The sequence below is a fragment of the Balaenoptera borealis genome (assembly GCF_965194805.1).
Source record: "Balaenoptera borealis genome assembly, chromosome: 8".
NCBI classification, from domain to species: Eukaryota; Metazoa; Chordata; class Mammalia; order Artiodactyla; family Balaenopteridae; genus Balaenoptera; species Balaenoptera borealis.
The window spans coordinates 78,973,950-79,000,368 of record NC_138865.1 but is presented as its reverse complement, the minus strand read 5'-3'; the positions used below and the strand labels follow the sequence as shown (position 1 = coordinate 79,000,368).

Here is a 26,419-nt window from a genome sequence, read left to right as displayed (position 1 = left end):
CTACTAGTTCTAGCTTGAACCAGGCATAGAATCCCAAGTACAGGATTGCTGGCTTCTGGGCAGACCGAAGCATGATGCCCCACCAGATGAGGTATCTGTTCATTGGACAGGGTTCCGTTGCTTTCCCTCAGTTTCTTGCTAGGTTCCCAAGTGCCCCATCCCATTAATGCACACCTGGGCACATAATGTGACAGTTGGACCGTCGCTCTGCGTAACTGTCATCAGCCATGCGTGCCATGGTCAAGGTAAGCAGTCACTGACTTCATGCTTCTGATTTTGCATTTTTTAACATTCAGAGGGGTAATTACTATACCCAGTCCCGAGGAATAATTGACATATTTTATGTTTTGAAGTCTCAGTAGGTCAAACTTCCCATTTGTAAAACTTTTCGGTTGCTCTTTTGCCAAGCACATAAAACAAATTTACTTCTGAACTGAGACCTTGTATGCCAAATTTTTATAGCCTTAAATATAGTATTTTATCACTACTATAAATGTTGTCTCACCTCTCACAGACCCTTCAGTGCTAAAGGCAAGAGCCTTTCTAATTCACTTGTTTCAATTCATAGAAGATTTCTAAGTTGAAGCCGGGTCATTTGGATAATATTTCAGATGTACAGACTGCATTTCTGCTAAACATAATAAATCTGCAATTTTACAATTGGTTTGGGCAGCTAGCATGATTGTAGTGGGCTTTCCAATAAACACCCCTTCAAAACAACCTCCTTTCTCTTTCCACACTCACCTCCAGATCTCACCCAAAGGCTCGATGTCATCCCTGAAGTGTTGGGGACACGGTAATATGGAGACTACATTTTTAGGTTGATTTATTTTTCTAGCGGAACATCCAGGTTTCTAGCAATTATTTTAGGGCATAAAGTTCCTTTGTGATGATAAATCAAGCTGTCAGCTCTTTCTGGTCCAAATTAGAGGTTGGAGAGATTGAGAAACTTTTCTACTTTAGTATCCCACCCTTTGCATCTCCAGATTAGATTACACGTGTTAGCCCTCTGGAGTTAATGCCATGTTTGTCCTCGGATTTGCTCTGATCCTGGTGAGCTGATTGAATGGGAACTTCTCAGGCATAAATGCTCCTCTCCCAGTGCTCTCATGGGCCTCCCGGTCCCTGGTGGACATGGAACAAGGGGCTGGGAGGTAGACACCCCTGGGTCGCTTGCCTGGCTCATACAAAACATTATCTACTTGTCTCACCTAGGGGTGGATAGTTTATAGACAGTCAGAACACACTGTTTTTATGGAAAAGATCTGGGGGAAAAAAAAAAAAAAAAGGCAGCTACAGATGGGCATAGGCACCGTTGGGAGGAAAAAAGTTTCGACTGACCCGGTAACATCGCCAGTGAGGGCATGACTAATGTTGAGAGATGTTGGCATGGCCATCCCCTGCCTTCCAGTACTTCAACTTTGGGTACTTGGCCAAGGGGTGGGAAATGAGGGACCCTGTCCCTGTGCCCTCGGCTGTCTCCAGCTTGCTGTGCCATTTGGTCTCCATTTTGCTTCTTGTGCCCTGGGCTGGCCCACTGTGCTGGAAGCTGAACTGAGGCTGTGGGTCGGGCTGCAGCCAAGGTTTTCTGGTGGGAGTTGCAGGGAGACTTCATGGAAAGGACGAGTCTGGACTCCTACCAAATTACCCTCCTGTTGACTGTTGGAAGGCTGGAATTTCAGACTCAAGAGGTGCAGAGGCAATTTACTGACACTCATTGTTGGCCTGAGTCTTAGCTGGAGATCTGCCTGTTGAGCAGCTGGGTATCAACATGCAGATGCTCCCGCCTCACCCACACTCAGCTTCTCTCAATTCTGGTGTCTGCTCTGTGACTTAAATCAATTTTTTTTCTCCTCTGCCAGTGGAGCTTGAAGCTCTTCCTACCATCTGGTAAAGGACTGTGAAATGGCAATGTGGCAGTGGTGCAGGGAGATGGAGCTCTGGGGGTGAGATGAGGACAGGTCAGAGTAGGCACAAAAGTCACAGACATTTACTGAGTGCCTACCTGGTGACAAGTACTACGCTAAGTGCTTATGACACAGTGGCACGCAATTTAGAAGTGTGGCCTCAGGTATATCAACAGGCCTCTTGATGATGGCAGATACGATAGGAAAGAAAAAGGGTGGAAATGGAGAGAAAGCAAATTACATTTTATTTTGCTATTAATAATAGAAGCTCTTGGTTTCACTCCCTTAGGGAGCCCAAGATATGATCATTTTTCTAGTTTTCATTATAATCTCTAGGGCCATATTAGGAGGTAAAAAGAAGGCAACTTATGATGTTTTCCTTTACAAAAACAGGATGCAATTAAGAAATGAAGAGTATATGGGACTTGCCCAAAGATTTTCACTGTGGTAGGGGAAGGAGGGAGATAGATACTAAGATTTCAGACTCCATTTTCCACCATCCCACAAAATTAAGCTGAGACCTAACCATCCAAGGTTCCAGTTACTACTGCTGGTCTCACTTTTATTTTTGTTGTCAAATTAACGGACAGACATAAGCTGAAGGATTTCAGAAATATCATCAATATTTCACTGGAAAAAAGGTAATTTGGCAACATTTTTCCAGCTTGTTACCCCTAAAAATGCAAAAGGGACATTCTTGTTGGTTTCTAGAGAGTTCTGTAGAGGTGAAATCCATCCCACCAGCCCAAATGTCCCCTGCCCCTAATCACTGGCAGTTTAACGTTGCAGGCACCATGATGATTTCAGGAACGGCAGCTGGTCTTCTGAACCCCTCCACCCTGTGCGTTGTGCTCAACCACACTCTGCGCTTTTGTTTAACTAGGTTTGTTTTGGGAGTAATTGGCTCAGCTCTCTTTCTGCAAGCACACGTGATTCAGACAGCCTTGGCTTGCAGCTCGACTTCGCAGGTCATTTACACAACTAGGAGGAGGAACTTTTGATTATACCTGGCTCTGGGGGAAAATAGCATGAAGTGCCAAGATGATGAGTTAGTTGCTCTAGCATTGAACTTAGGCTACCTTCCCACTATTTCTTCTCCCCCATCGCCGTAAGAATGTGAACTTGAATGTAGGAGGAGCAGAGGGAAACTTCAGGAAGCACACTAAGTAGCATAAGAATATAACCAAGAGTGAAACAAATAGGGCAGGTTGACTTACATGACTTTCATTTACATTCTCTAGGAAAATGGTGAATGAGTGCAATCTACTCTGGAAAAAGAGCAAATATTTGGATGTTCTGTTGGTTTGGAGCCAGAGAGTCCTAAGTTTAAATTTAGCTCTGAAACTTGCTAGTTATGTGACTTTGGGCAAGTTGCAAACTCTCTGGGCCTTGGCTTTCTCATCTATGAAATGGGGATAAGGATTTTGAACAGAGAGGATTGTATTGGGGAGTAGAGATTGTGTTTGTAAAGTGCCTACCTAGGTGATCACCTCATATGGAATGGACAGTAAGTTGTAGTTATTATGATATAATGTATCTGCTTCTGCTTCAGCTTCATCCTCAACAGTGTTTTAAATATGATGTTGAAGTTATCTGTTTATATACCTATCTTAAATCAACTCTGATTGCACATTAGAATCAGTCCAAGGGTTTTGAAAAAATACTGATGCCTGAGCCTCACCCCAGACCAATTAAATCAGAAACCTTGGAAGTGGGTCTCAGCACTGCATTTTTCTATCTCCCCAGGTGATTTTCAGGTGCACCCAGGGCCGAGAATCACCGAGCTTTCCATTTCCACGCGAGCCCTTTGAGAGCAGAGAGCATGTTTGTTCACCTGTGTATCCCCGTGCTTAGCCTGATATGGATGCCCAATAAATATTTCTTGAACTAAACTCTAAAAAATGGAGAGAAAGTTGTCCAGATTCCTAAGACTGGTCTCATATGGGCATATTTCTTAAGCAGCAGATAAAGGCAAGAGATACTAGCATGTTATTATTCTCATAATAGGGGTTTGAAAGAACAGGGTAAAGAAAGATCAAGGTCCTTTCAGCTGACAGTTTACCGATCATGTCATTTATCGCTGGTCCTCTTTTTGACTCTTCTGTTGCCAAGGGATCAGAGAAGTGAGATAGCAGGATACTATGGGAAACTCCATCAGTTGAAAAAATATAGCAGCTTCTTCAGAAGAGTTTTTTTGAGAGAAGGAGAAAGTCAGACACTGCCAAGGTAGATAGTGGGCAATTATCTTGGATAAGATTCAGAGCGGTAGAAGAGAGAAATCAGTGACACAGACTGGGTGCATGTTTGGGGCTATTTCACATGCAACCATAGAAGGTGAGACCTCAGCATATACCAGTAACAGTCTTAGTCATTATCACGTGAGAATGTCTTTAGGATGTCCACAATATTAGTTTCTTTCCCTTTTGTGGGCACGTGGCAAGATTGCCTCTCCCCAGTCTGCAGTCTCAGGCAGAACCATATGATTTGCTTTGGCCAAAAAATATGTGAGCAGGAGTTACAAGTGTCAATCCTGGGGGAACCTTTAAAAGCCAGTGTGCTTTGCTTCTGCCATGACAAGGTAATTAATGGCTGCTCCATCAACCTGGGTTCTGGACTGAGGACCAGGCAGAGCCCAGTTCTCAGCTGACCCATGATGGGGATGTAGCACAAGTGAAAAATAAACCTTTGTTGTCTTAAGTTCTTGAGATTTGGGGATAATCCATTATCAGAGCACAACCTTGCCCATCATAGTGCCTACTTGGGACAAACAGCTTCAAAGCCAACTACTTCCTCTGTGAAAAAAGTAAACAAAGTTATGCACAGGATTGCTTGAAACTGACAGCTTAATTCCTCTGTCACTTCCCATATGCATAAAATTGATCAAGTTTCAACACTTCTTTAATCCTCAGTTTCTCCAGCTGTAAAAATCACTGGATTATAGATGTGAAAATACATCATCTCCATAAGTGTTTAGCACAGTGCGTGGTGAATGGTGATGCTCAATAAATATTAGGTTACACAGTCCTGTTATTTGTGGAATAATAATGGGAAAGCAGAAAGCACAAAAGTATGCAATAAATATTTGCTAAGTAAATTAGTCAAGAAAGCCAGGATGAATAAGGAACCATGAAAGTGCAAAACTTCTGCAAATTCTTCCAACTGTGGGTTCTCTTTTCTTAAGGTTTCTTTTCTTCTAACCCACCACCTTTGAAATGAGATATCACTTAGAAAATGAGGGGAGAGGGAGGCTCTAATAAATGAAAAATATGTTTTTGTTTTCAAGACAGCACTGTCCCCACTGTCTAATAGAGCTTGCTCGTTTCTCTTTTCTTCAGCAAACTGGTGACAGTGCATTTAGATTCCAATCCTTCCTCTGACCATGGCTTGTGTTTGGCCTTTTAAAGAAAAGAGTCATCTCGAACTACCTATGGAAATGATGGTAGCGAGCCACCTGGGTCATGCCCTAAGGTTGGCTGGATAGTGAGTAATGCAATCAGTCCTGCAAGGTCCTTTATGAATGTTGAGTTTCGTTTTTACAATCAGCAACTTCTTTCCAATTTAAAGGAGACATCAGGCTAGTATACATTTTATTCTGCAATGCCTTTGATTTGGAAGGCACCAAAACTGTTTGACACTGTTCTTGTTCCCCCAGAAATTTTATGGGAAAGGTCCAAAGGAAGATCTGGGTAAAAGTAAAATAGTGATCTGTGACTACCATATTTCATTTGAAAAACCCTGTATGTCGGCTCCATTCGAAAACTAAACCATGAAATTCATGTCTCACATGTCTTGATATTGTTTCCTCTATGACCGAGGTCTCACTCCTTAATAGAAAATAGAGTAGCAGAAGGAAGTGAGGTTGGTTCTCTAATTCCTGGATCTGAAGCTTGAATCTAACATGGATCAGGGTGGAGAGAGCTCACTTCATATTCACAAGGAGAAGAGAGGGGTGTCTCTTGCCAATCATACCCTTATGATGGAACCCACTGTCCAGAAAGTAAAAGAGCTCCTGTGAACGTGAATGAAACTGAAGGCAGGTAAAGTGGCAGAGAGGAATCCAGGGCTAAATGAAAATGAGCCCACCTTCTCTTAGTCCTTCTGCTGCAAGGATTCTCCTATCTGCTCTGCTCCATCTCAGAACATTCCAGATGCAGGTCCTAAAGGCTGACAGTTTCAGGTGAGCTGTGATCCCAAATCAATTTGCATGACTGTTATGAACACTTTCACTGTTTGGTAAATTTAGTTATGGCACCTGGGCTTAAAGTTGTAGCTAAACAAAGTATAATAGCTATTGTGTGTAGAACTGAGGAAAGGGGCAGATATAAATTTTTCTTTTATCTTTTTATTATTCCATAAAGCATAATATTCCTTTCCGTAGAATCAGAAAGGAAGAACATTAGGTGGTATGGATAGAATGGTTGTAAAACACATGGGTTTTGATCTTGAGCTATCTAGAATCAAGTCCTAGTCCTAATGTTTACCAGCTCTGTTATCTTATATAAGTTGCTTAACTGTTTTGAGCTTAATTTCTTCATCCAAAAAATGAGAACAATAATTACATTTACTTCTTAGAGTTAAGTGAGGTAATACACATACAGAACATGAGTAAGTGTTCAATAAATGCTGGCAATTAGGTTACTGTTATGGTTTTACTATGTAGAGATGGGAAAGAGGGGCACTGGTAACGTTATACTTTTCTTTTTAAATCAGACTTATTGAAATATAATTTTCATAGTGTAACATTTGCCCTTTTTAGGTGTACAGTTCTATGAATTTTGACAAATAAACATGCAGTCATGTAATCACCCCTGACAATCAAGATACAGGACACTTCCAACACCCCAAATAGTTCTCTCATGCCCTTGATGATAATGATGATGAGATTATTATTAACTGAACTCCATAATGTACTCAGATTTCCCTAGTTTTTACCTATTGTCTTTTTTTCTGACCCAGGATCCTACCTAAGTTACCATATTACATTTAGCAGTCAGGTTTCCTTAGGTTCCCCTTGCCTATGACAATTTCTCAGACTTTACTTTTTTGACAACCTTAACAGTATTGAGGAGTACTAATCAGGTATTTTATGAAATAGCCCTCTATCGAGATGTTTTTCTGATGATGTTTTTCTCATGATTAGACTGGGGTTATGGGTTTTGGGGTGGAAGACTGCAGAGGCAAAATGCCATTCTGCTCCCTTTACATCAAGGGTACCTGCCCATTAATCTGATATAGTGGGCTTCCCTGTAGCGCAGTGGTTAAGAATCCGCCTGCCAATGCAGGGGACACGGGTTCAAGCCCTGGTCCGGGAAGATCCCACATGCCGTGGAGCAACTAAGCCCATGTGCCACAACTACTGAGCCTGCGATCTAGGGCCCGCGAGCCACAACTACTGAAGCCCACGCGCCTAGAGCCCGTGCTCTGCAACAAGAGAAGCCACCACAATGAGAAGCCGCACACCACAACGAAGAGTAGCTCCCACTCGCCACAACTAGAGAAAGCCCCCTTGAAGCAACAAAGACCCAACACAGCCAAAAATAAATAAATTAAATAAATAAATTTATTTAAAAAAAATCTGATATAGCACTGCTGACATTGACCTTGATCACTTGGATGAGATAGTGCTTATCAGGTTTCCCCACTGTGAGGCTCTTCCCCTTCCTCCCTTTCATACTGTCCTCTTGGAAGGAAGTCACTACATGCAACCTACACTTAAGGAGTAGGGAGCTATGCTCACTTCCTGGAGGGAGGAGTGCTAGATAAGTTATTTGCAATGTTTTGCACTGAAGATTTGTCTCCTCTCCCCCATTTACTTATTTACTCAACCATTTATTTATTTTTATCTTATGAACTCATGGATTCTTATTTTATACTTTGGGTTATAAGCTAATACTATTTTATTTATATTATTGCTCAAATTGTTCCTGTTTTGGCTATTGGGAGCTCTTTCAGTTGTCTCCTATGTCCCTTTGCTGTACCCCCATCATTGTGGGGTTTTTTCCTTTGAGCGCTCTCTTGCTTTCTGTCACTACACAATGCTGCAGCTCATCTGGTATATTTCCTGCCCCAGTCCTAGAATCAGCCAATTTTCCAAGGAGCCTTGGTATCTTTTATTGGAGGATGGTGTCAAGAATCTAGATCTGGGCACTAGGTGTGGTTATTGCTACTGGGATGTTGCTTCTAGGCCCTCTCAGCTGACCCAGCATGAAGTGCTTTTTTCTCTCCAATTTAAAAAGTTTTTTTTTTTCAAATCTACGGAAAGCCTGAAATAGCACAATGAACAACTTTATATGCTTTACCTCAATCCTTTTATTTCTCTGAACCATTTGAAAATAAGTTGTGGACATCATGACATTTCATCCCTAAACTCCCCAGCCATGACAATCAAAAATGTCTCAAAACATTGACAAATGTCCCCTGGAGTCACAGTCACCTCCAGTTGAAAATCATTGGTCTAGACACTTTCGTCAAGGCTCCTAGGTGATATTGTTAATATATCACATCAGGAAACACATGATGTTATGTTGTATGGAACTAATGATGGTAATGTTAAGTGTAATAACTTGGTTAAGTTGGTAAGCAGCAAATCCCTCCATTGTAGTTAACTAGTAATTATGGAAGTACTTTGAGTCTGTGTGATTATTGTGTTCCCGAACAATTTTCCACCTAATGATTTTAGCATCCACTCATAGTTCTCCCATGAATCAATACACTAGGGGATGTAAAATGATGATACTCTAATTATTCCCTTGCATATATAACAGGTGAAATCTTACTGTAAAGAGCTTTCTCCCTTATTCTATTTTCCCATCGCTTCCTTCCTCTCTTCTTTAAATATCATTCTTGATGCATAGATTATTTTTATTAATTGAATTGTAATCTTTATCATCTTTTTTTTTGATGCTCAAATTGTCCCAGATTGGCCAGTGGGAGCCCATTCACACTAATTACTGTGTCATTTGTTATGAATATATAACCCACTTACATGGTTCAAATCAAAACTATGTAAAAAGTTATACCTAGAGAAGGCTCACTCCCATTCCTTTTACACTTTTCTCTGTAGGTAAGCATTTTCATTAGTTTCTGATGTATCTTTTCTGTGCTACTTATTTAAAAATAAGTAAAAAATGTATATGTGTGTATGTATATATATATATATATATATATATATATATATATATATATATATATATATACACATATGCACATATGTTTTATTTCACCATCTATTCTTACCAAAAAGGTAGCATACTATGTACATTTTTTGGCACCTTGCCTTCTACTTAACAGTGTATCATAAAACCACCATCAGTTCATATAGATCTTTGCTCTTTTATGGCTGCATAGTACTCCATTATGTATGTGTCCTTCAGTTGATTCAATGAGTTTCTTCCACGAGAAGGCATTTAGGCTGTTTAAAATAGTTTACACCACAAATAATGCCACAATGAATAACACTGTGAATATGCTGTTTTGAGTTTGTGGGTGCATATCCTCAGGATAAATTCCTAGAAGGGGTGTTGAGGGGTCAAAGCAGATGCGTATGCGATTGTGTTGTATATTGCCAACTTTCCTTCAACAGTGGTCGTACCATTTTGTCTTCCATCAGTTACGGTTAAGAGGGCTTTCTTACAGCCTTGTCTGTACAGTGTTTTGTAAGCTTTTGTAATATTGCCAGTCTAATAGGTGAGACATGGTATGTTATGGGTTGTTTTTTTTTTTTAATTAAATTTATTTATTTATTTATTTATGGCTGTGTTGGGTCTTTGTTTCTGTGCGAGGGCTTTCTCTAGTTGCGGCAAGTGGGGGCCACTCTTCATCGCGGTGCGCGAGCCTTTCACTATCGCGGCCTCTCTTGTTGCGGAGCACAGGCTCCAGACGCGCAGGCTCAGTAATTGTGGCTCACGGGCCCAGTTGCTCCGCGGCATGTGGGATCCTCCCAGACCAGGGCTCGAACCCGTATCCCCTGCATTGGCAGGCAGACTCTCAACCACTGCGCCACCAGGGAAGCCCCTGTTATGGTTGTTTTAATTTGCATTTCCCATATAACGAACAAAGTTAAGCATCTTTTCTTATGCATAGGGTCATTTGTTTTATGTGATTTTTTTTTTGATTAATTAATTTATTTTTGGCTGCATTGGGTCTTCATTGCTGCGTGCGGGCTTTCTCTAGTTGCGGCGAGTGAGGGCTACTCTTCGTTGTGGTGTGCGGGCTTCTCATTGCAGTGGCTTCTCTTGTTGCTGAGCACGGGCTCTAGGCGTGAGGGCTTTAGTAGTTGTGGCACTAGAGCGCAGGCTCAGTAGTTGTGGTGCATGGGCTTAGTTGCTTCGTGGCATGTGGAATCTTCCCGGACCAGGGCTCGAACCCGTGTCCCCTGCATTGGCAGGCGGATTCTTAACCACTGTGCCACCAGGGAAGTCCGTTTCATGTGATTTTTTTTTTTTAATTTTTATTTATTTATTTATTTATTTATTTTTGGCTGTGTTGGGTCTTCGTTTCTGTGCGAGGGCTTTCTCTAGTTGCGGCAAGTGGGGGCCACTCTTCATGGTGGTGCATGGGCCTCTCACTATCGTGGCCTCTCTTGTTGCGGAGCACAGGCTCCAGACGCGCAGGCTCAGTAATTGTGGCTCACGGGCCTAGTTGCTCCGCGGCATGTGGGATCTTCCCAGACCAGGGCTTGAACCCGTGTCCCCTGCATTAGCAGGCAGATTTTCAACCACTGTGCCACCAGGGAAGCCCTCATGTGATTTTTAAAACCTATTTCTTTCTTCATAATTCCCTGGCTCTTACCTTAGATCAGGCTCCTGTTACTTCATACCCAGAATTCTGAAATAGTCATCTAGCTGGTTTCTCTGCCTGCAACCTCACTCCCTTTCAACTACCCTCAACACAGTTATTGGAGTTACAAAATTAATCTTTTTAAAACACCTCTTCAAAAAACTCTCTTTTTCTCTTCTATAAGAACCTTCAGTTATTCCCTTTTAGGCACAAACTCATGAGTCCAGAATTCAAGTTATGATTTTCAATCACTTCTCTAAAGTGATTGCCTATTCCCTTGTATTTGCAGTATTATATTCCTTCTGCAAAATTAGTGTCCTAAAATCCATGGCAGAAATCCTTCCCTCCAAACCTTTTTTTCTGCGATTGTCCAGGTCAAAAGCCCCTCCATAGTGCAGCCCTGCTCTCTTATCTGTCTAAATTCCATGGAAACTCTAAGGCTCATCTCAAGTCCCATTTTCTTGGAAGCCTTCCTTAATCACTTCAGTGCCCAGGGCTTCCTCCCTTTGCTAAATTCACTTGGTACATATATTTATCCCCTTAATTGTCACTTAATTAATTAATTAATTTATATATATATATATATATATATATATATATTAACATTATTGGAGTATAATTGCTTTACAATGGTGTGTTAGTTTCTGCTTTATAACAAAGTGAATCAGTTATACATATACATATGTCCCCGTATCTCTTCCCTCTTGTGTCTCCCTCCCTCCCACCCTCCCTATCCCACCCCTCTAGGTGGTCACAAACCACCGAGCTGATCTCCCTGTGCTATGCGGCTGCTTCCCACTAGCTATCTGTTTTACATTTGGTAGTGTATATATGTCCATGCCACTCTCTCACTTTATCCCAGCTTACCCTTCCCCCTCCCCATATCCTCAAGTCCATTCTCTAGTAGGTCTGTGTCTTTATTCCCGTCTTGCCCCTAGGTTTTTCATGACCATTTTTTTTTTTAGATTCCATATATATGTGTTAGCATACTGTATTTGTTTTTCTCTTTCTGACTTACTTCACTCTGTATGACAGACTCTAGGTCCATCCAACTCACTACAAATAACTCAATTTCGTTTCTTTTTATGGTTGAGTAATATTCCATTGTATATATGTGCCACATCTTCTTTATCCATTCATCTCTTGATGGACACTTAGGTTGCTTCCATGTCCTGGCTGTTGTAAATAGAGCTGCAATGAACATTTTGGTACATGACTCTTCTTGAATTATGGTTTTCTCAGGGTATATGCCCAGTAGTGGGATTGCTGGGTCATATGGTAGTTCTATTTTTAGTTTTTTAAGGACCCTCCCTACTGTTCTCCATAGTGGCTGTATCAATTTACATTCCCACCAACAGTGCAAGAGTGTTCCCTTTTCTCCACACCCTCTCCAGCATTTATTGTTTGCAGATTTTTTTGATGATGGCCATTCTGACCGGTGTGGCACTTAATTTAAATGGCTTTTTTTTTTTTTCTTTCAGTTACTTCAAATTTTTCAAATTTGTGTATATTTTCCCCCAAGAGTAGGGACTATTGCTGTTTTAGTAAGTATGCAAATATTAATCAGTTTTCATCACCCATTTCTGAGCCAAGATAAAGGCACATTAATCTCTCTATTTTATCGATATGGTAAGGAAGTAAAGAGATCTTACGCAATTTGATTAAAATCAGTCATTAAGTCAAGTCAATGCTGACGTAGGTATGGGCCCCAAATCTTAGGTTATAGTCAAATGTCAAGTGTAAAAATGATTCTATTTGCTTATCCTCTCAATTAATGAAGAAATGTAATTTAGAACACTTAGATTTATCTTAGTTGAAATTTCCATTTAAGATATTGGTTACAAAGATAAAGAATTTGGCATCAAATCCTCTTAGAATGAAATGATATTATGTAAAATGCTATTCGTTTGTTTTCAGCCCGATAAAAGGCCCATAGACACAGTCTGACTAGAGAAAACGTATCTAAATCCATGTGTATCCTGAGCCATGCATCTCTGCTTTGAATTTGGGCAACTCTCAAATTCAATTCAACAAACGTTTACACATTTATTGTGCTTTTGTTATACCCTAGACATGCTGCTAGTTCTTGTGGGAGCAGTGTATATGTCACAGAGTTTGTTCTGAAGTAGTTTACTGTCTAGGCAGAAAGATGTGTACACACCAAATATTACACAAATCAGCAGTAAAAAGTATTATCATTGGCCTACAAACCAGGGGAAACAAGAAAAAAGAGTTAATTCTATTGGAAAGATTAACAAAAGCTTCAGAAATAAGATGATAATTGATTTCAGCTAAGGCAATACAAAAATAAACAAGGTTCAACATATAGTTAATAAATTAAGAGAAATTTTCAAATTTCAAATTAGAAATTAGCAGAATGTTCTATGTCACGCTCTCCTGCAATCCTACTACACTGTATACATCTCTCTACTCTGGCATCTTGACTTGTAAAAGGTTTGGTTCCAGGTGTGTCACTTATGGCAGCCAGAGAGGGCCTCACAGCAGAATCACAGTCATATCACCTTTGAATTCCCACTGCCAAGGCCAGCACTCTGCACATAGTAGACAACTGAAGTCTCTTAAAGGAGGGAATGAAGTATCTTAATAGCACTTTGTAAAGTGAATCAAACTTTCTAATTTATCTCTTTTTTTGAAAACTGATTCTTTGGATTTTGAGTCCCCAGATTGCTGGGGTCTGCTATGGAATTCATCATCCAGGGGAGACATCTCAGTCTCATCTTTAGCTGAATCAGCTAAGAGAAGGGTGGGTACAATACAGATCATGGTTGTTACCGTTCCCACCCCCATGCCCAGATTCTCACTGATCCTAAATGAGTCCACACACATTCATCCACCTCTTTAAACCTGAGAGCCGAAATCATAGGTTTGAGATTTTACAGACAGACAGACACATACACACACACATACATACACACACACACCCCCCTCCATGATGCATAAAGATGTTAGCATGGACACATAACACATGATAGCAAAGGTATAAAAAGAGACCACAAAATTTAGCAGGGAAAATGGGCAAACCAATGGGCAAATATGGTCTGAAATGGACAAAAAAGTGAAATCAAGATAGTCAAAAACATTTATCATTGCTCCCTGCAAGAAAGACTACGTCCCATCTCTTCACAAGAAACATTGCAATTTACTCATCTTTTAGATTTTAATATTTTCATTACTTAGTTTAGATCTATTTTTGCTTCCCAGAAAATTAGTATTTTATCCTTAAATCTCTGACTCTAAGTGCTACCCCCTTCTTAAGTGCGACTTATTATTATATTTTATTTTCCAATAATATATGCTCCATTGTATAGTGGAAGGTAAAGGGGGAATGGTATTCCAGTTCCTCAAAACTCTGTTTTGTAGTTACATATATTATAGATAATATGTCTTTCCATTTAAGGCAGAGAGAGATGGTGATGGCCATCAGATAAATTATAACTCATGTATAATATTTAAGAATTAAGGGAATCTATTAAGTAAGACCAATAAAAAGTCTACTTAATCCTGGCACAGTCTAACCCCCTGCAACTTCATGAGTGCTTTATGAAGCATGGGCTTCACTGACAACTTGTTAGAAATGCAAATTCTTAGGCCCCACTCTAGACCCCTGAATCAGAATCTGCATTTTAACAAATCCCCCTTGTGATGTGTGTGCACATTGATGTTTTAGAAGCATGAGTTAACCAGTCACAGGGTTTCATGGAAACTCTATGAAGAGAGATTATCCCACCCATCTTTAATTTAGGTTGGGTTTCCTTTCAAAGATCCATAAAACCAAGTGCCAATTATGTCAATATCTTGCCTAAATTTACATTAAGATACATTCTTGGGGTTTGGTGGCCTCCCTATTTTTCATTTTACATCCAATCCAATGGTGCTGTGTGATACACACTGTTCTGCAGGAGAACCAGGCGTGCATGGGGAGAAAGGAGAAGGCAATAATTTGAACTAGAGAATTATATGGAAGACTGGCAAGTGCTTTTCATTGTATGATGGGGATTTTAAACTCTACTGACTCCATGTTGCTTTCCTCTCAAAAGATTGTCTTGGGCTCCAAGCAGTAGAATCATTTGTGCAAAGGAAAACTTCTGAAAAGCTTTTGTGTTTCATACACGGAGTGAGTTAGAGTAATTATGTATTTCTTTGCTTGAGTTTATTTCTCTCCCACCATTACTCATTTCAAAATTGTCACCTTGAGAGGCTAAGCAGAGGCCGAGTCCCAGGCACCCTGAAATGTGGTTGCTGTAGGTATCACCTGCCGACTAGCTAACAACCAGAGGAGAAGATACCTGTCCTTTCCTAAACTTGAGTTTCGCGAAGACTAGTGACCTATCCATTGCCTCAAAAGGGAGCATCTCTCACTGTGACCCTGTCTGCGTGGAAGTGAGCCCACTTAATGGATACTGATGGTGACAACAATGACAAGAGTCCCTGTTGAAGGAATGACAGGATGCGGATGTGTGAAGAAGGACACAGTTATTTCAACTCTAAGGAAAAAGGGAGATGACGTACCTAAACTGCATCCCAGACACCCTTCTTCACAAGACATGCATTCTTCGTAGTCTGGGTCTTGGACTTCACCTATACAATAAGAGGAGTAAAAAGCACAATTTCATTTTCACTGAATGGAGACACATTAGTTGCTATAAAAATACGTTGGCGTGTAGCTTATTTTCAAGCAAATCATAGAGCAATTATGAAACCCACAACCATGATTGAGGATGTATGTGTCACCCACATTTTATCTCCTTCTATTAATTTAATAGATTAGATTAGTTTGATTGGGTACAAATAGCACAAAGTTGGACTGTATGCCATGCAAGTAGCTTTGAAATCAAGTTGGTAGGTTTTATTTATTAAAGAAGTAAGTTCAGTTTCTGGGAATGTAGTTGGGTATATAAGTGATGAAGCAGCCTTACCTTGTCCACACTCTAACTTCCGGCAGGTGCGGTTGGAGGGCACCAGGAAGTAGCCACGCCTGCATCGTGTGCAGACGTGTGAGCTGTGGCAAAGCTCACAGTTGTCTGGGCAAGGCCGGCAGGTGTGGCCCTCGTCAGGGTAGTGGCCTGTGGGGCAGCTCTCCCGGCACTCTCCCCAGTACAGGAACCGCTCTCGGCTGTGCTTATCTAAACAGATAGAAATGAGCAAAATTAAAAGAAGGAAAATATACAAAATTAACCATGAAGGTAATATAACTGAAGTCATTTTATTAAAAAGATATGACCAACTGCTTTTGCTCCCAGTGGACCAGAAAGATAAGAATGGTTGAATAGAAAATGTAGTATCTTTGAACTTGTAGTTGAAAAGACTTCCTTGGGCTCCTTTTGGTGTCTGTAGAAGCTCACAGAGTTGGGGACTATAGAGATCCCATGAGAATAAACAAATTCTTGATGATAGATGCATTTCTATGATAGTGCAATCTTTTAGAATGATTTTGAATTCTGTTATCAAAATCACACACTTGTGTTAACTGTATAAGGACTGACTTTTTGCACAGCTACCAATTCCTGTATTGACAGCCTATTGAAGCACTCAACCAAACATGCCTCTTTGACTCCTTTATATGAATTCCTGGAAGTTCTGAGCAGCGGTCAACATTGGACTCTGCAAGGAAAGAATCAGCAGTACTCCCAGTATGAGACTGTGGGAATCTGCTCCTGCAGAAGACCCAATGTTGCCCCTGGAGGGAATGGAAAATTCTAATCAATTCCAAACTATCATAATGAATGCAAAAGGATTCTAATCAGTTCTAATCATACACTTAAACACACAAGATTAATGTAGGTGCACCTAGAGGCCTCCTACCTCCCACCCCCTGGAGTTTTTGCTTGTGCTAAGTGTGCCCAGGGCATCCATCTTCTCTGAATCAGGTCTCCCACATGCCCCTGGCTCTGAAAATATCTGCATTACCTAAAATAACTGGGTCTAGAGCTCACTCATCATGTGATCTACCACACGAAGACCCAGAACCATTGACCTTCAAGATGCAAGGCTGCTGGGACTTCCCTGGTAGTCCAGTGGTAAAGAGTCTGCCTTCCAACGCAGGGGACACAGGTTCGATCCTTGGTCAGGGAACTAAGATCCCACATGCCGTGGGGCAACAAAGCCCACGTGCCACAACTACTGAGCTTGCACGCCTCAACTAGAGAGCCTGTGTGCTTCAAACTACAGAGCCCATGTGCTCTGAAACCCATGCGCTACAACTACAGAGCCCACGCACCCTGGAGCCCTCATGCCACAACTAAAGAAGAGAAAACCTGCAGGCCACAACTAGAGAGAAGCCCGTGCGCCACAACGAAGAGCCCGTGTGCTACAACTAAGACCCGATGCAGCCAAAAATAAATAAAATTAAAAAATAATAAATATTTTTTTAAAAAAATTTGCAAGGCTGCTGAATTTGTAAAGATAGCGCTAACTCCATGTTACAAGTGCAAAATCCAAAAGTCAGTATAATATTGAATATTAGATTGAACCACATGAAATTGCCCACATTCGACTGTTTTTTACCTGTAAACTAGGCACTTTCAAAGGTTTTAACCTAATATTCTTATTTGATTAAAGCCCTATTTCAAATACAATTTAAAAATCACACCCTTGGATTATGGACTCTGAAGCTCCCTTTTTTCTGATGGTGATTTCATGCCGGAAGTCTGCTGGTCCCCATGGGACAAAGAAAATAAAGAGAGTGTTGAAAGAGGTGGTAGAAAAAAGTGTTTGCAGTCTCCAAGTTAGACTTGGAAAAACATTATCCTCTAAGGGAAGGAGAGTGTTTGGGAGGATGTAATGTGCATTTGGTGATTTTACAGCTATAGATCAAGGTTGTGGAGCCCAAAACCCCAATCTGGTGGGACCTCGAATCTCAAGAGACCACAAAAAGGTCAACTTTCCAAGTTTTGTTCTTCTCATTTCTACCATGACTCATTGAGAAAAGATTCTGTTTTACAAAGTGCCAACCTTCTCACATGTAGGTAGGAAGATGTGAGGGAGAGCAGTGAAAAGCCCACCCTCTCCTCCATCCAGCTGTTGCTGTACATTCCCTACACCTTCACATGATGTCAACTCAAGATCCAGAGGCTTAAGGGCAGCTTGGCATGGTGAGTTCTAAATATATATTTGTTGAATGGCTGAATGTATGAGTGAGTGAATTCATATTTGTCAATATTCCCATTTTTCCAACGTATCCAACTGGATCAACAATCTTTTTTTAAAAATTAATTAATTAATTTATTTTTGGCTGTGCTGGGTCTTCGCTGCTGCATGCAGGCTTTCTCTAGTTGCGGAGAGTGGGGGCTACTCTCCATTGTGGTGTGCAGGCTTCTCATTGTGGTGGCTTTTCTTGTTGCGGAGCACAGGCTCTAGATGTGCGGGCTTCAGTAGTTGTGGCACGCGGGCTTCAGTAGTTGTGGTATGCGGGCTTCAGTAGTTGTGGCTCACGGGCTCTAGAGCACAGGCTCAGTAGTTGTGGCACATGGACTTAGTTGCTCTGCGGCATGTGGGATCTTCCCAGACCTGGGATCGAACCAGTGTCCCCTGCATTGGCAGGCGGATTCTTAACCACTGCGCCACCAGGGAAGTCCCTGGATCAACAATCTTAAAAATGAATGATGATGGGTTCAGATATTAGAGGAAATGTTCTCCAATTCCATTTTATTTATTATTTATTTATTTATTTATTTGGTTGCACCAGGTCTTAGTTGCGGCTTGCCGGCTCCTTAGTTGCGGCACGGGGCCTCCTTAGTTGTGGCATGCGAACTCTTAGTTGCAGATGCATGTGGGATCTAGTTCCCTGGGCAGGGATCAAACCCAGCCCCCCTGCATTGGGAGTGTGGAGTCTTAACCACTGCGCCACCAGGGAAGTCCCTCCAATTCCATTTTTATTGTTCAGATATGGCTTTGCTATTTGGACCCCTCTGGGTATTATAATTTGGGTTTAAAAGACAGAGATTTAAAGGATCTTGTTGTTTAAAATACATGGACCATGCAAAAGGAAGTCACTTAGGTACCTTAACAATGGCCAGCTTTCCCCACGTGATTGGTTCAGGATTATGCCAAGATTTGATATTTCTACTAGCTTGACAGCATGGCCACTCACTTAGCTTTGGATGATTATTTGGACACCTCAGTGATTCGAATATCATGCATAAATTTTTGGCTACTTGCCCAGAGTCTCAGAATTTAAGTTCCTGTAATGATATGGGGGGAGAGGCTGGTTCTTGTAGTAGAAGTGCTGATATTTTTGTTATGTGACAAAACCGTTCATGCGGTAATAGGAGACAAGAGTTAAAAATCAAGGAACTCCAAAAGAGGTTCAGATTGGCTTTCATTTATACTGAAGAGTAATTAACTGTTTCCAGAGTATTTCTTGGCAACCGATTTTGTTAGAAGAGAAGGTGGACCAACGTGAAGGCATTGGATGTCTGCCGGAGGAAAGGAAGGTTGAGAGTTGAAAGGCAGGAAGGGAACAGGATTGCTGGAAAGGATGAAAGAAAGGCTGAGGGACTCTGAAAATAAACTTTATGAAGTTTACTCCAACATTTTGCTTACTGAAGCTGTTGTATGATTGGTAGAATTTAGCTTTGGGCTCAGTTTGGTAGAGGATAAACCTAGAAGAGAGTTTAGAGTGAATTTTCACCAATAGAGCTGGAGCTCTGCCTTTCCAAAAGGATTCAGACCTAACATTATCAAAGTTACAATTAAGCAAGGGATGAAATTTCTACAAAGAGATGGGACAGGCTTATGTGTGTAGGTGGGACTCCCTAGCCAGAGGAATTTCAGCCTTTGAATAAAGGTTATTGATATAGAACTGCACCCATTCTATCATCTATCTTCTGCAGCTCTGCCTCATGGATTAGCTGCACTAATATGTGGACTTGGGATAGTACAGTCTTAACAGGCAGAAAACCCTGCTAATCAGAACCTGCTCAACCATCCCCTCTTCAGGAAGCCTCCTGTTCTTGCTACAGCTGAAAGCAGTGACCTGTAGTAGGGTTGCTACCATTCATTCAGTCTTTATCTAATATCTTCCTGTTTTATAATACATGAGGACAAACCCTTCTGTTAGATTGTAAAACTCCTTGAAAGTGAGTATCATGCTATTATTTACTGCATTTTCCATGGTACCTATGTAGAGTAACTTATATGTGGGAGGGGCACAATACATTTTTTAAAATTATTGATGTATAGTTGATTTAAATGTTGTGTTTATCACATGTGCTTGTGAGCTTGATAGCTCCCCAATCCTCAAAGACTTTTCTGATGAGATCAGTGGTGATATTAACAAACATAAAAAAAATAGTTGTGCTTTTTTTCTGCTATACAGAGAAGTAACTCAGCTATACATATATATGTATATTTCATATTCTTTTCCATTATGGTTCATCACAGGATATTGAATATGGTTCCCTGGGCTATGTACTAGGACCCTGTTTTTCGTCCGTCCCATATAATAGTTTGCGTCTGCTACTCCCAAACTCCCAGTCCTTCCCTCCCCTACCTTCTCTCCCCCTTGGCACCACAATACATTTTGTTAAGAGAACAGGTTAAACACAGACTTTGAAATAGAAAACACAGAAGAAATGTCAGGGCATTTTACGTGTGGATTGGTCCAAGTAGCCATAGGATGCTTAGAACGTTTTAGATACTTGTTTAGCATTTAAGCTACTCCGTAGTTGTGTATATATATGAAGATTTAGTGTGTTTTAAATGTGAAAGGGAATTTAGATGCTGTCTTGTCCATTCTCCCCCTTTTTACAAACATGGAGAGACTTAAAGAGGTGAGGTGATGGGATTAGTGTCTTCTAGTTTATTAGTGACAAAGCCGAGACTAGAATCCAGGTTTTCTGACTGATATTGTTTCTACTGAACCATACATTCATCCATTTATTTATTGTGTGCCTTCTATATGCCAGATTCTGTGCCATGCTCGAAATACGGCAGAAAACAGGTAGAAACCATTGACTGCTCTTACAAGGCACAGAGTCTGATGGACAAGGTAGATAGCAAGGGTGAGGAGGCCTGTGAATGGGAAGTGCTGGGCTCCAAGGGTGCTCACATGAAGGGGGCTTAGCCTAGAGAAGAAGGTTAGGGCAGCCCTCACTGTGGAAATGACATTGAAATGGAGGCCTAGGATGAATAGAAAGAGATCAGGTAGACAGTGGCTGGGGAACATCTCAAGTGAAGTCTGAACAGCTAGAGAGACTGAAATGCCTGTAGGAGCAAGCAGGTACAAACAGTAACAGTAGTAATAGTAGTGATAATAATAATAATAATTGCTAATATTTAGTGAGTACTTCCTATGCACCCCACCCCATTCTAAGTGCTTTATTATTATCTCATTTCATTTTCATAATAATCCTAAAAGAAGGCAGCCATGATCACCATCTTACAGATGAGAAAAGGAACAGAATAAGCAGGTTAGAGGTAAAATTTGACAGATATAATTTGTTTACATATGAAACACAAAGAAATCATTTTAATTTATACAAAGAAGTGTGTTAGCTCTCATTTTTCTGCAAATGCATGATACTCTTCATTTATTCTTCATTTTTCTTGGTTTTATTACAAGCAAGAACAAAGCTAAATAATTCTCTCCTATTAGAAAAACTGTGTAAATGTCATGATGGTGGTAACTGAGAGCCTCAAGATTAGTGAGACAGCTGGGAGGGGTGGGGACTGTGACGAAATGGAGAGCAGCCCCGATGGTCTCCAGTCAACCATTTGGGGACCATATGGAGCAGTGTTGCCAGATCTTCCAAATTTTCAAGAGAAACCAAAAACCCAGGTTTTTATTTGAAATTTCCCAATTTGGCTCAAATTTTAAAGTGTTCTGTAGGTCAAATAAAATATGAATTAGTCCCCCCATGAAGTCAAAGTGGGGGCCAGCATATGTAGGGAGGCTGGAGAGGAGTCAAGGGTCAAACTACAGAGGATTTGAGAGCTCATGGAATATAATTTAATGACAGCAGAAACTTTAGCATTGCTAAGGCTGGGACAGAAAAGGTCATATTTGTGTTTGGAAAAGATTACTCTGTTCCCACAGGGCTCTGACAACTTCTAAATGGCATAGCTCAGGGCTGAGGAGACCCTGACCCAACCTCTATGACGCTATTTCTCTTAAAGACCAAATATGTCTGCCTTAATTTCCTAGCTTTTCACTTTCACCTCAATGAGTCTTAGCTTTGTCTAGCTCATGTCTGTCATCGTGTTTGCATGCCCTTTCTTTCCTCTTCTCTGGAAAGACATCTCTTAGTTTCTCTCTCATCTCCTCAGGGGCAGCGGGTCTGTGTCTCCAACAATTTGAACTTGTGTCCTGACAGCAAGCAGAAACTTCAAGGTTGTACATACTCTTTAATGAACAGACAGCTGTCTAATCTCACCCCCTTGTCCCCAGAGATGAAGATTTTTAATCAAACCAAATAATGTCCAGTGGGCAAGCAGGTTTGCAGCAGGAAGAAGAAGCAAGCAACCAGACTCCCTCACCTACTCCACAGGAGGTGCAGTTGGAAGGCTCATCTCCTTGGCATTCTTGGCAGGTGGAGTGGCATGGATGGCATTGGTTCTTAAATTCAAATTTGCCCGAGGGACAATTCAAAACGCAGCGACCATCATCAAAAATCCTAGAAGAAACCAGACTTTTAGAGTTTGTAAGGGTGACTTTATGGAATGGTGTTAAGTACTAGAACATGTGGTGTTTGTGTTTCGCTGCACATTCTTGGTTTCATTGTTCGAGAAACAAGGGTGATGCCTGGGACTGATCATCTTAGCACATGGGGAATATTGGTCATGTACCCATCCTTGGCCAGAGATTTGGACCCAACAGCAGGCATGCCAGGAACTGGCTGGAGATGTAATCTTGATTCTAGTTTCAAACAAATTAACCAGTACCCCGGGGATTAAACCCACACTGTAGGCTCCAGCCAAACCCGGCCAACACTCAGATGGAGGTCTTTGAACTTTCAAGACACTAAATGGGTTTTTGAATCCAGAAGCCTTGGAGTAAATATTCTTTCTTTAGTTATCAGCATGCCCACACTTTGCATGGGAATGTCAAGTCCAAGGGCTCCCGAAGAAGCACCATCCTGTAGTTTAGGTGCTACTTATAAACTTGACCTATACATATGGCAAGTAATCAATGAATTCTGATTTTTTTTTTTTTTACTTTTTTTAAATTAATTTTTTTATTGGAGTATAGTTGATTTACAATATTGTATTAGTTTCTGCTGTACGGCAAAGTGAGTCAGTTATACATACACACATATCCACTCTTTTTAAAATTCTATTCCCATACAGGTGATTACAGAATATTGAATAGAGTTCCCTGTGCTATTCAGTAGGTTCTTATTAGTTATCTATTCTATATATAGTTGAACTCTGTCATTTTTGCAAGTATTTCCTGATGTATAGGGTACCATAGTCTCTATTTTCTGACCATGTTTGCCATCACCTACAAGGGCACTGCAGATAAGTTAGCATGTGGGCTTGTAAAACCTTTGGTTTTATACACATACTATATATATATATATATATATATATATATATATATATACCATAATGTCATGGTTAATGTTTTCAAAGTTTTGCTTCTTCTTTCCCTTGAAAGTAATCCCAAGAGCAAATGTGATGAAGTAAATTGTGTCCAAGAATTTTCCTCAGAAGAAAATCCACAGTGTCTAAGAGCGAGAGTCAGATGGGTCATGTGAATGGATGAAGTGAGATGGGGAGCTCCACCCCCAGAGTTTCTGTGGGGAGACAGCCGAGATTCTGTATTTTTGACAAGTTCCTAGATGATGTTCATGGTGCCGGTCTAGAGAGCATACTTGGAGAACTTCTCAGTGATAGTCTGGGTTACTATGGAATTTGCTAAATGATTTCTACCTAAGTAATACAGGTGGTGCCAAACTGGCATCTCAGAGAGCTCCCTTAGAGCAGTAGTTACTGTGTCAGTCGTGAGGGTGTGAGGCCTCCAAGGGTGTGATGGTGGCATCCAGATCTGGGAGAACTGAGGGCCTGCAAACAAAGCTAGGGTTTTTCTCTCTCCCTCTCCCCAGTCTGGATGTCACACAGAAGGCCAGGTGTAGGTCTTGAGCAACTCATTTCTGGGGTGGTGTTTACTTGTCTAAATCCCTGTGTTTCTATAGCTAGAATCAGCCCTAAATGGAGGATTAGCATTTCAATACCAGGTTTGGAGGAAATTGGGGTGGGGACAAGGCATCTTGAATATGTGTTGCTGCAGTCTTCCATCTCGTCCCTGAAAGTCTGTGTCATTTGCATCTGTTTGGAAACAGAATGGGATTAAGGCCAAGCATACAAGAAGGACACCTCGTTCTTGGATCCTCAGCCCCTCAGGCTCTGGTCACCATACCCAGCATCACTGGAGTCAACAATCCTTTTGGCCCGCTGCAGAGTGTGGAATCCCAGCCCTAAACAGACATGCACACACAGCTGGTTGTTCATGTCGAAACAGATCTCCTGCACCATGACCCCTAATGAGAAGACTGTGCTCCAGACTTTTAGCTGATGGCACTAATGCCAGCTGGGAATATCCTGGTCCCACCCTTGCTCTGGTTTCTTAGCTAGAAGATTTGTCAAGGAATAATTTGGTCGTGGCTAGTTAAAAAAATGGAAACAAAGCAAAAACCTCCCTTTAAGAAAAACTATGTAGGAGCTTTCTGAGGTTTTTAAACAAGTGAACTACTCTGTTCTCCACTGAAAAGGAGAATGAGGCATGTTTATTTGTGAAGGTTCATTTTCTTGCTAAATTAAGTTGAAAAAGAGATGGAAAGTACATCATCATTTTGTTCTTTATAGGAAGAGATGACAGATTGGTTTGTTATTTCTCTTGAGAGAGGTGATCTAATACTGTCAATGGCTGGAACCATTTAAAACCCTTCAGGAACTTGGGTGGGTACGGAGGTGAAGCAGATGGTGTAGCGCTGCCATGTTTATGTAGGGAAGGGGCTGTCTTTCTTACTTGAGAGCTTATTTTAAGAAAGTACCAAGCAAATAATTGTGCTGCAAACCACCTCCCTCTGTCTCTACCCTGAAGAAAGCACAGGTGATGTACCCAGTTTTTGTAAGAACACGATTCTTTATAAAGATTGAATGATAAGGACAACAGTCGTGCTTGAGTGAAGGCACTGAATTACATCATCCCTTGCAACCTCCCCATCCCACTCAAGAACAATTGCTAAGGAACTTGAAGAAAAGTCCCATTTCAAGTGACACAGATTTCTATCACCACCAACAAATCTCCCTGAGTGGAGAAGAGATATCTTGTTCTGGGCTACATGGGGCTGATGAAAATTTTCTTTAAAGTGAACTCAAGCCATCTCTGGGACCACCAATCATCCAGTTTGTGGATTTCTAGGACACTCAGGCAAGCTCATCTCTGCAGGGGAAGGCCTTCTCTCCCCAAGTCACACACGCTCTTGGCCTTTTCATAAGCTGTGAACCATTCCAGGTCCAACAGGCTCATGGAAAGGAAGAAGGTGGCAAAACCAAGTGCTGAAGAGTTGGGCAGAGGTGAAGTTCTCAATATTGGCACTAAATTTTCCAGAAGCCCCAGGGTGTATGTGTGTGTGTGAGAGAGAGATGTGAACTGGAACAGAAGAGTTGCAAGTCAGAGTTAGCTGGTCCTCTACGCTGATCGTTGGTTTGGTCTAACTAAAGCCATCACAAGAGCATTTACTGTAATTTCTTGGCACGTTAATGTTGTAACAGAATGAAATACCGCAAAGGATCTTTTTCTCCCCGAATTCTTGAAACAGATCAAATAAAACATTTGAGAGTGGGTCAGAAAACTTTTACATGCTTTTAATTAGTTCATAGACTCTGCAGTTCCTTCAGGACTGGGTTGGGAAATTAGCTCGTGCAGTGAGGACCACGACATTACAGAGCTAGACGTGTTAAATAACGGTGGCAAAGACGATACTTACTTCCCCCAAGTTTTTAATCATCTTGAAGGAGCTAGATAAACCCAAAGGTTTATAGAAATGTAGAGGGAAAGCTAGAAGACGAAGAGAGAGCTTTTCAAGTTTCAATTTCTTTTAAACCAACTTCAGAGTTAAATTATTTTTTCAAATTTTATTATGGAAAAATTTAAACATATATAAAATAAACAAGACATAACAGAACCCCCCCCCCATGTACTCATCACTCAGCTTCAATAATTGTCAACACATGGCCAATCTTATTTCATCTACATCCCCAGTGATTTACTTCCCTCTCATATTGTTTTGAAGAAAACCTCTAAGTTAAAAGTTAACATTCCTTTCCCAGATAAAAACTCCTTTAGGGATGACCTTTATTGTGCCAGGACTGGAGATACCCCAAATGCTTAAGAATAGGAAGAAACTCAGAGTGACCAATAGTTTATTCTGTTTGCCTCACCTTACCCCTTACCCCCACCCCAGATCCATTTTCTGCCATTCTCTGACCTGCTATGCCCTGGAAGTGCCCACTAGAGACTGTGTCCCCAAGCTCACTTCCCTCACTTGTAAATGGTGTTCCCCATTGGCATCCAGGTGTTTCAGACAGGGAAACACCAGCAGGAGATCTGAGGGTGGGGGGAGAGAGAGATTGGGGTATTTCTTCCTCTGGAGCCACAACCTGGCTTCCTCCTCACATGATTCTGGAGTGGCTATGTTCCCTCCAGCTCCAGTTTCTATCAGGCACCACTTCTTCTATGGCTACAGGGTTTGCTTCAGGCCTAGGGTGTT

General features: G+C 41.2%; 1 protein-coding gene across 8 annotated transcripts in view; it reads right to left on the bottom strand.

The window, feature by feature from the left end:
• PCSK5 (proprotein convertase subtilisin/kexin type 5) overlaps positions 1-26,419 on the bottom strand; it is a 465,151-nt gene that overhangs the window by 73,336 nt on the left and 365,396 nt on the right. For all 8 annotated transcript variants that reach the window (XM_082401326.1, XM_082401328.1, XM_082401327.1 and 5 more), the window contains 3 exons: positions 22,182-22,318; positions 15,623-15,829; positions 15,216-15,284 (listed from right to left, as the gene is read on the bottom strand). In XM_082401326.1, coding sequence (XP_082257452.1) covers positions 15,216-15,284; positions 15,623-15,829; positions 22,182-22,318 — 413 coding nt within the window. The remainder of the gene's footprint in view (positions 1-15,215; positions 15,285-15,622; positions 15,830-22,181; positions 22,319-26,419) is intronic.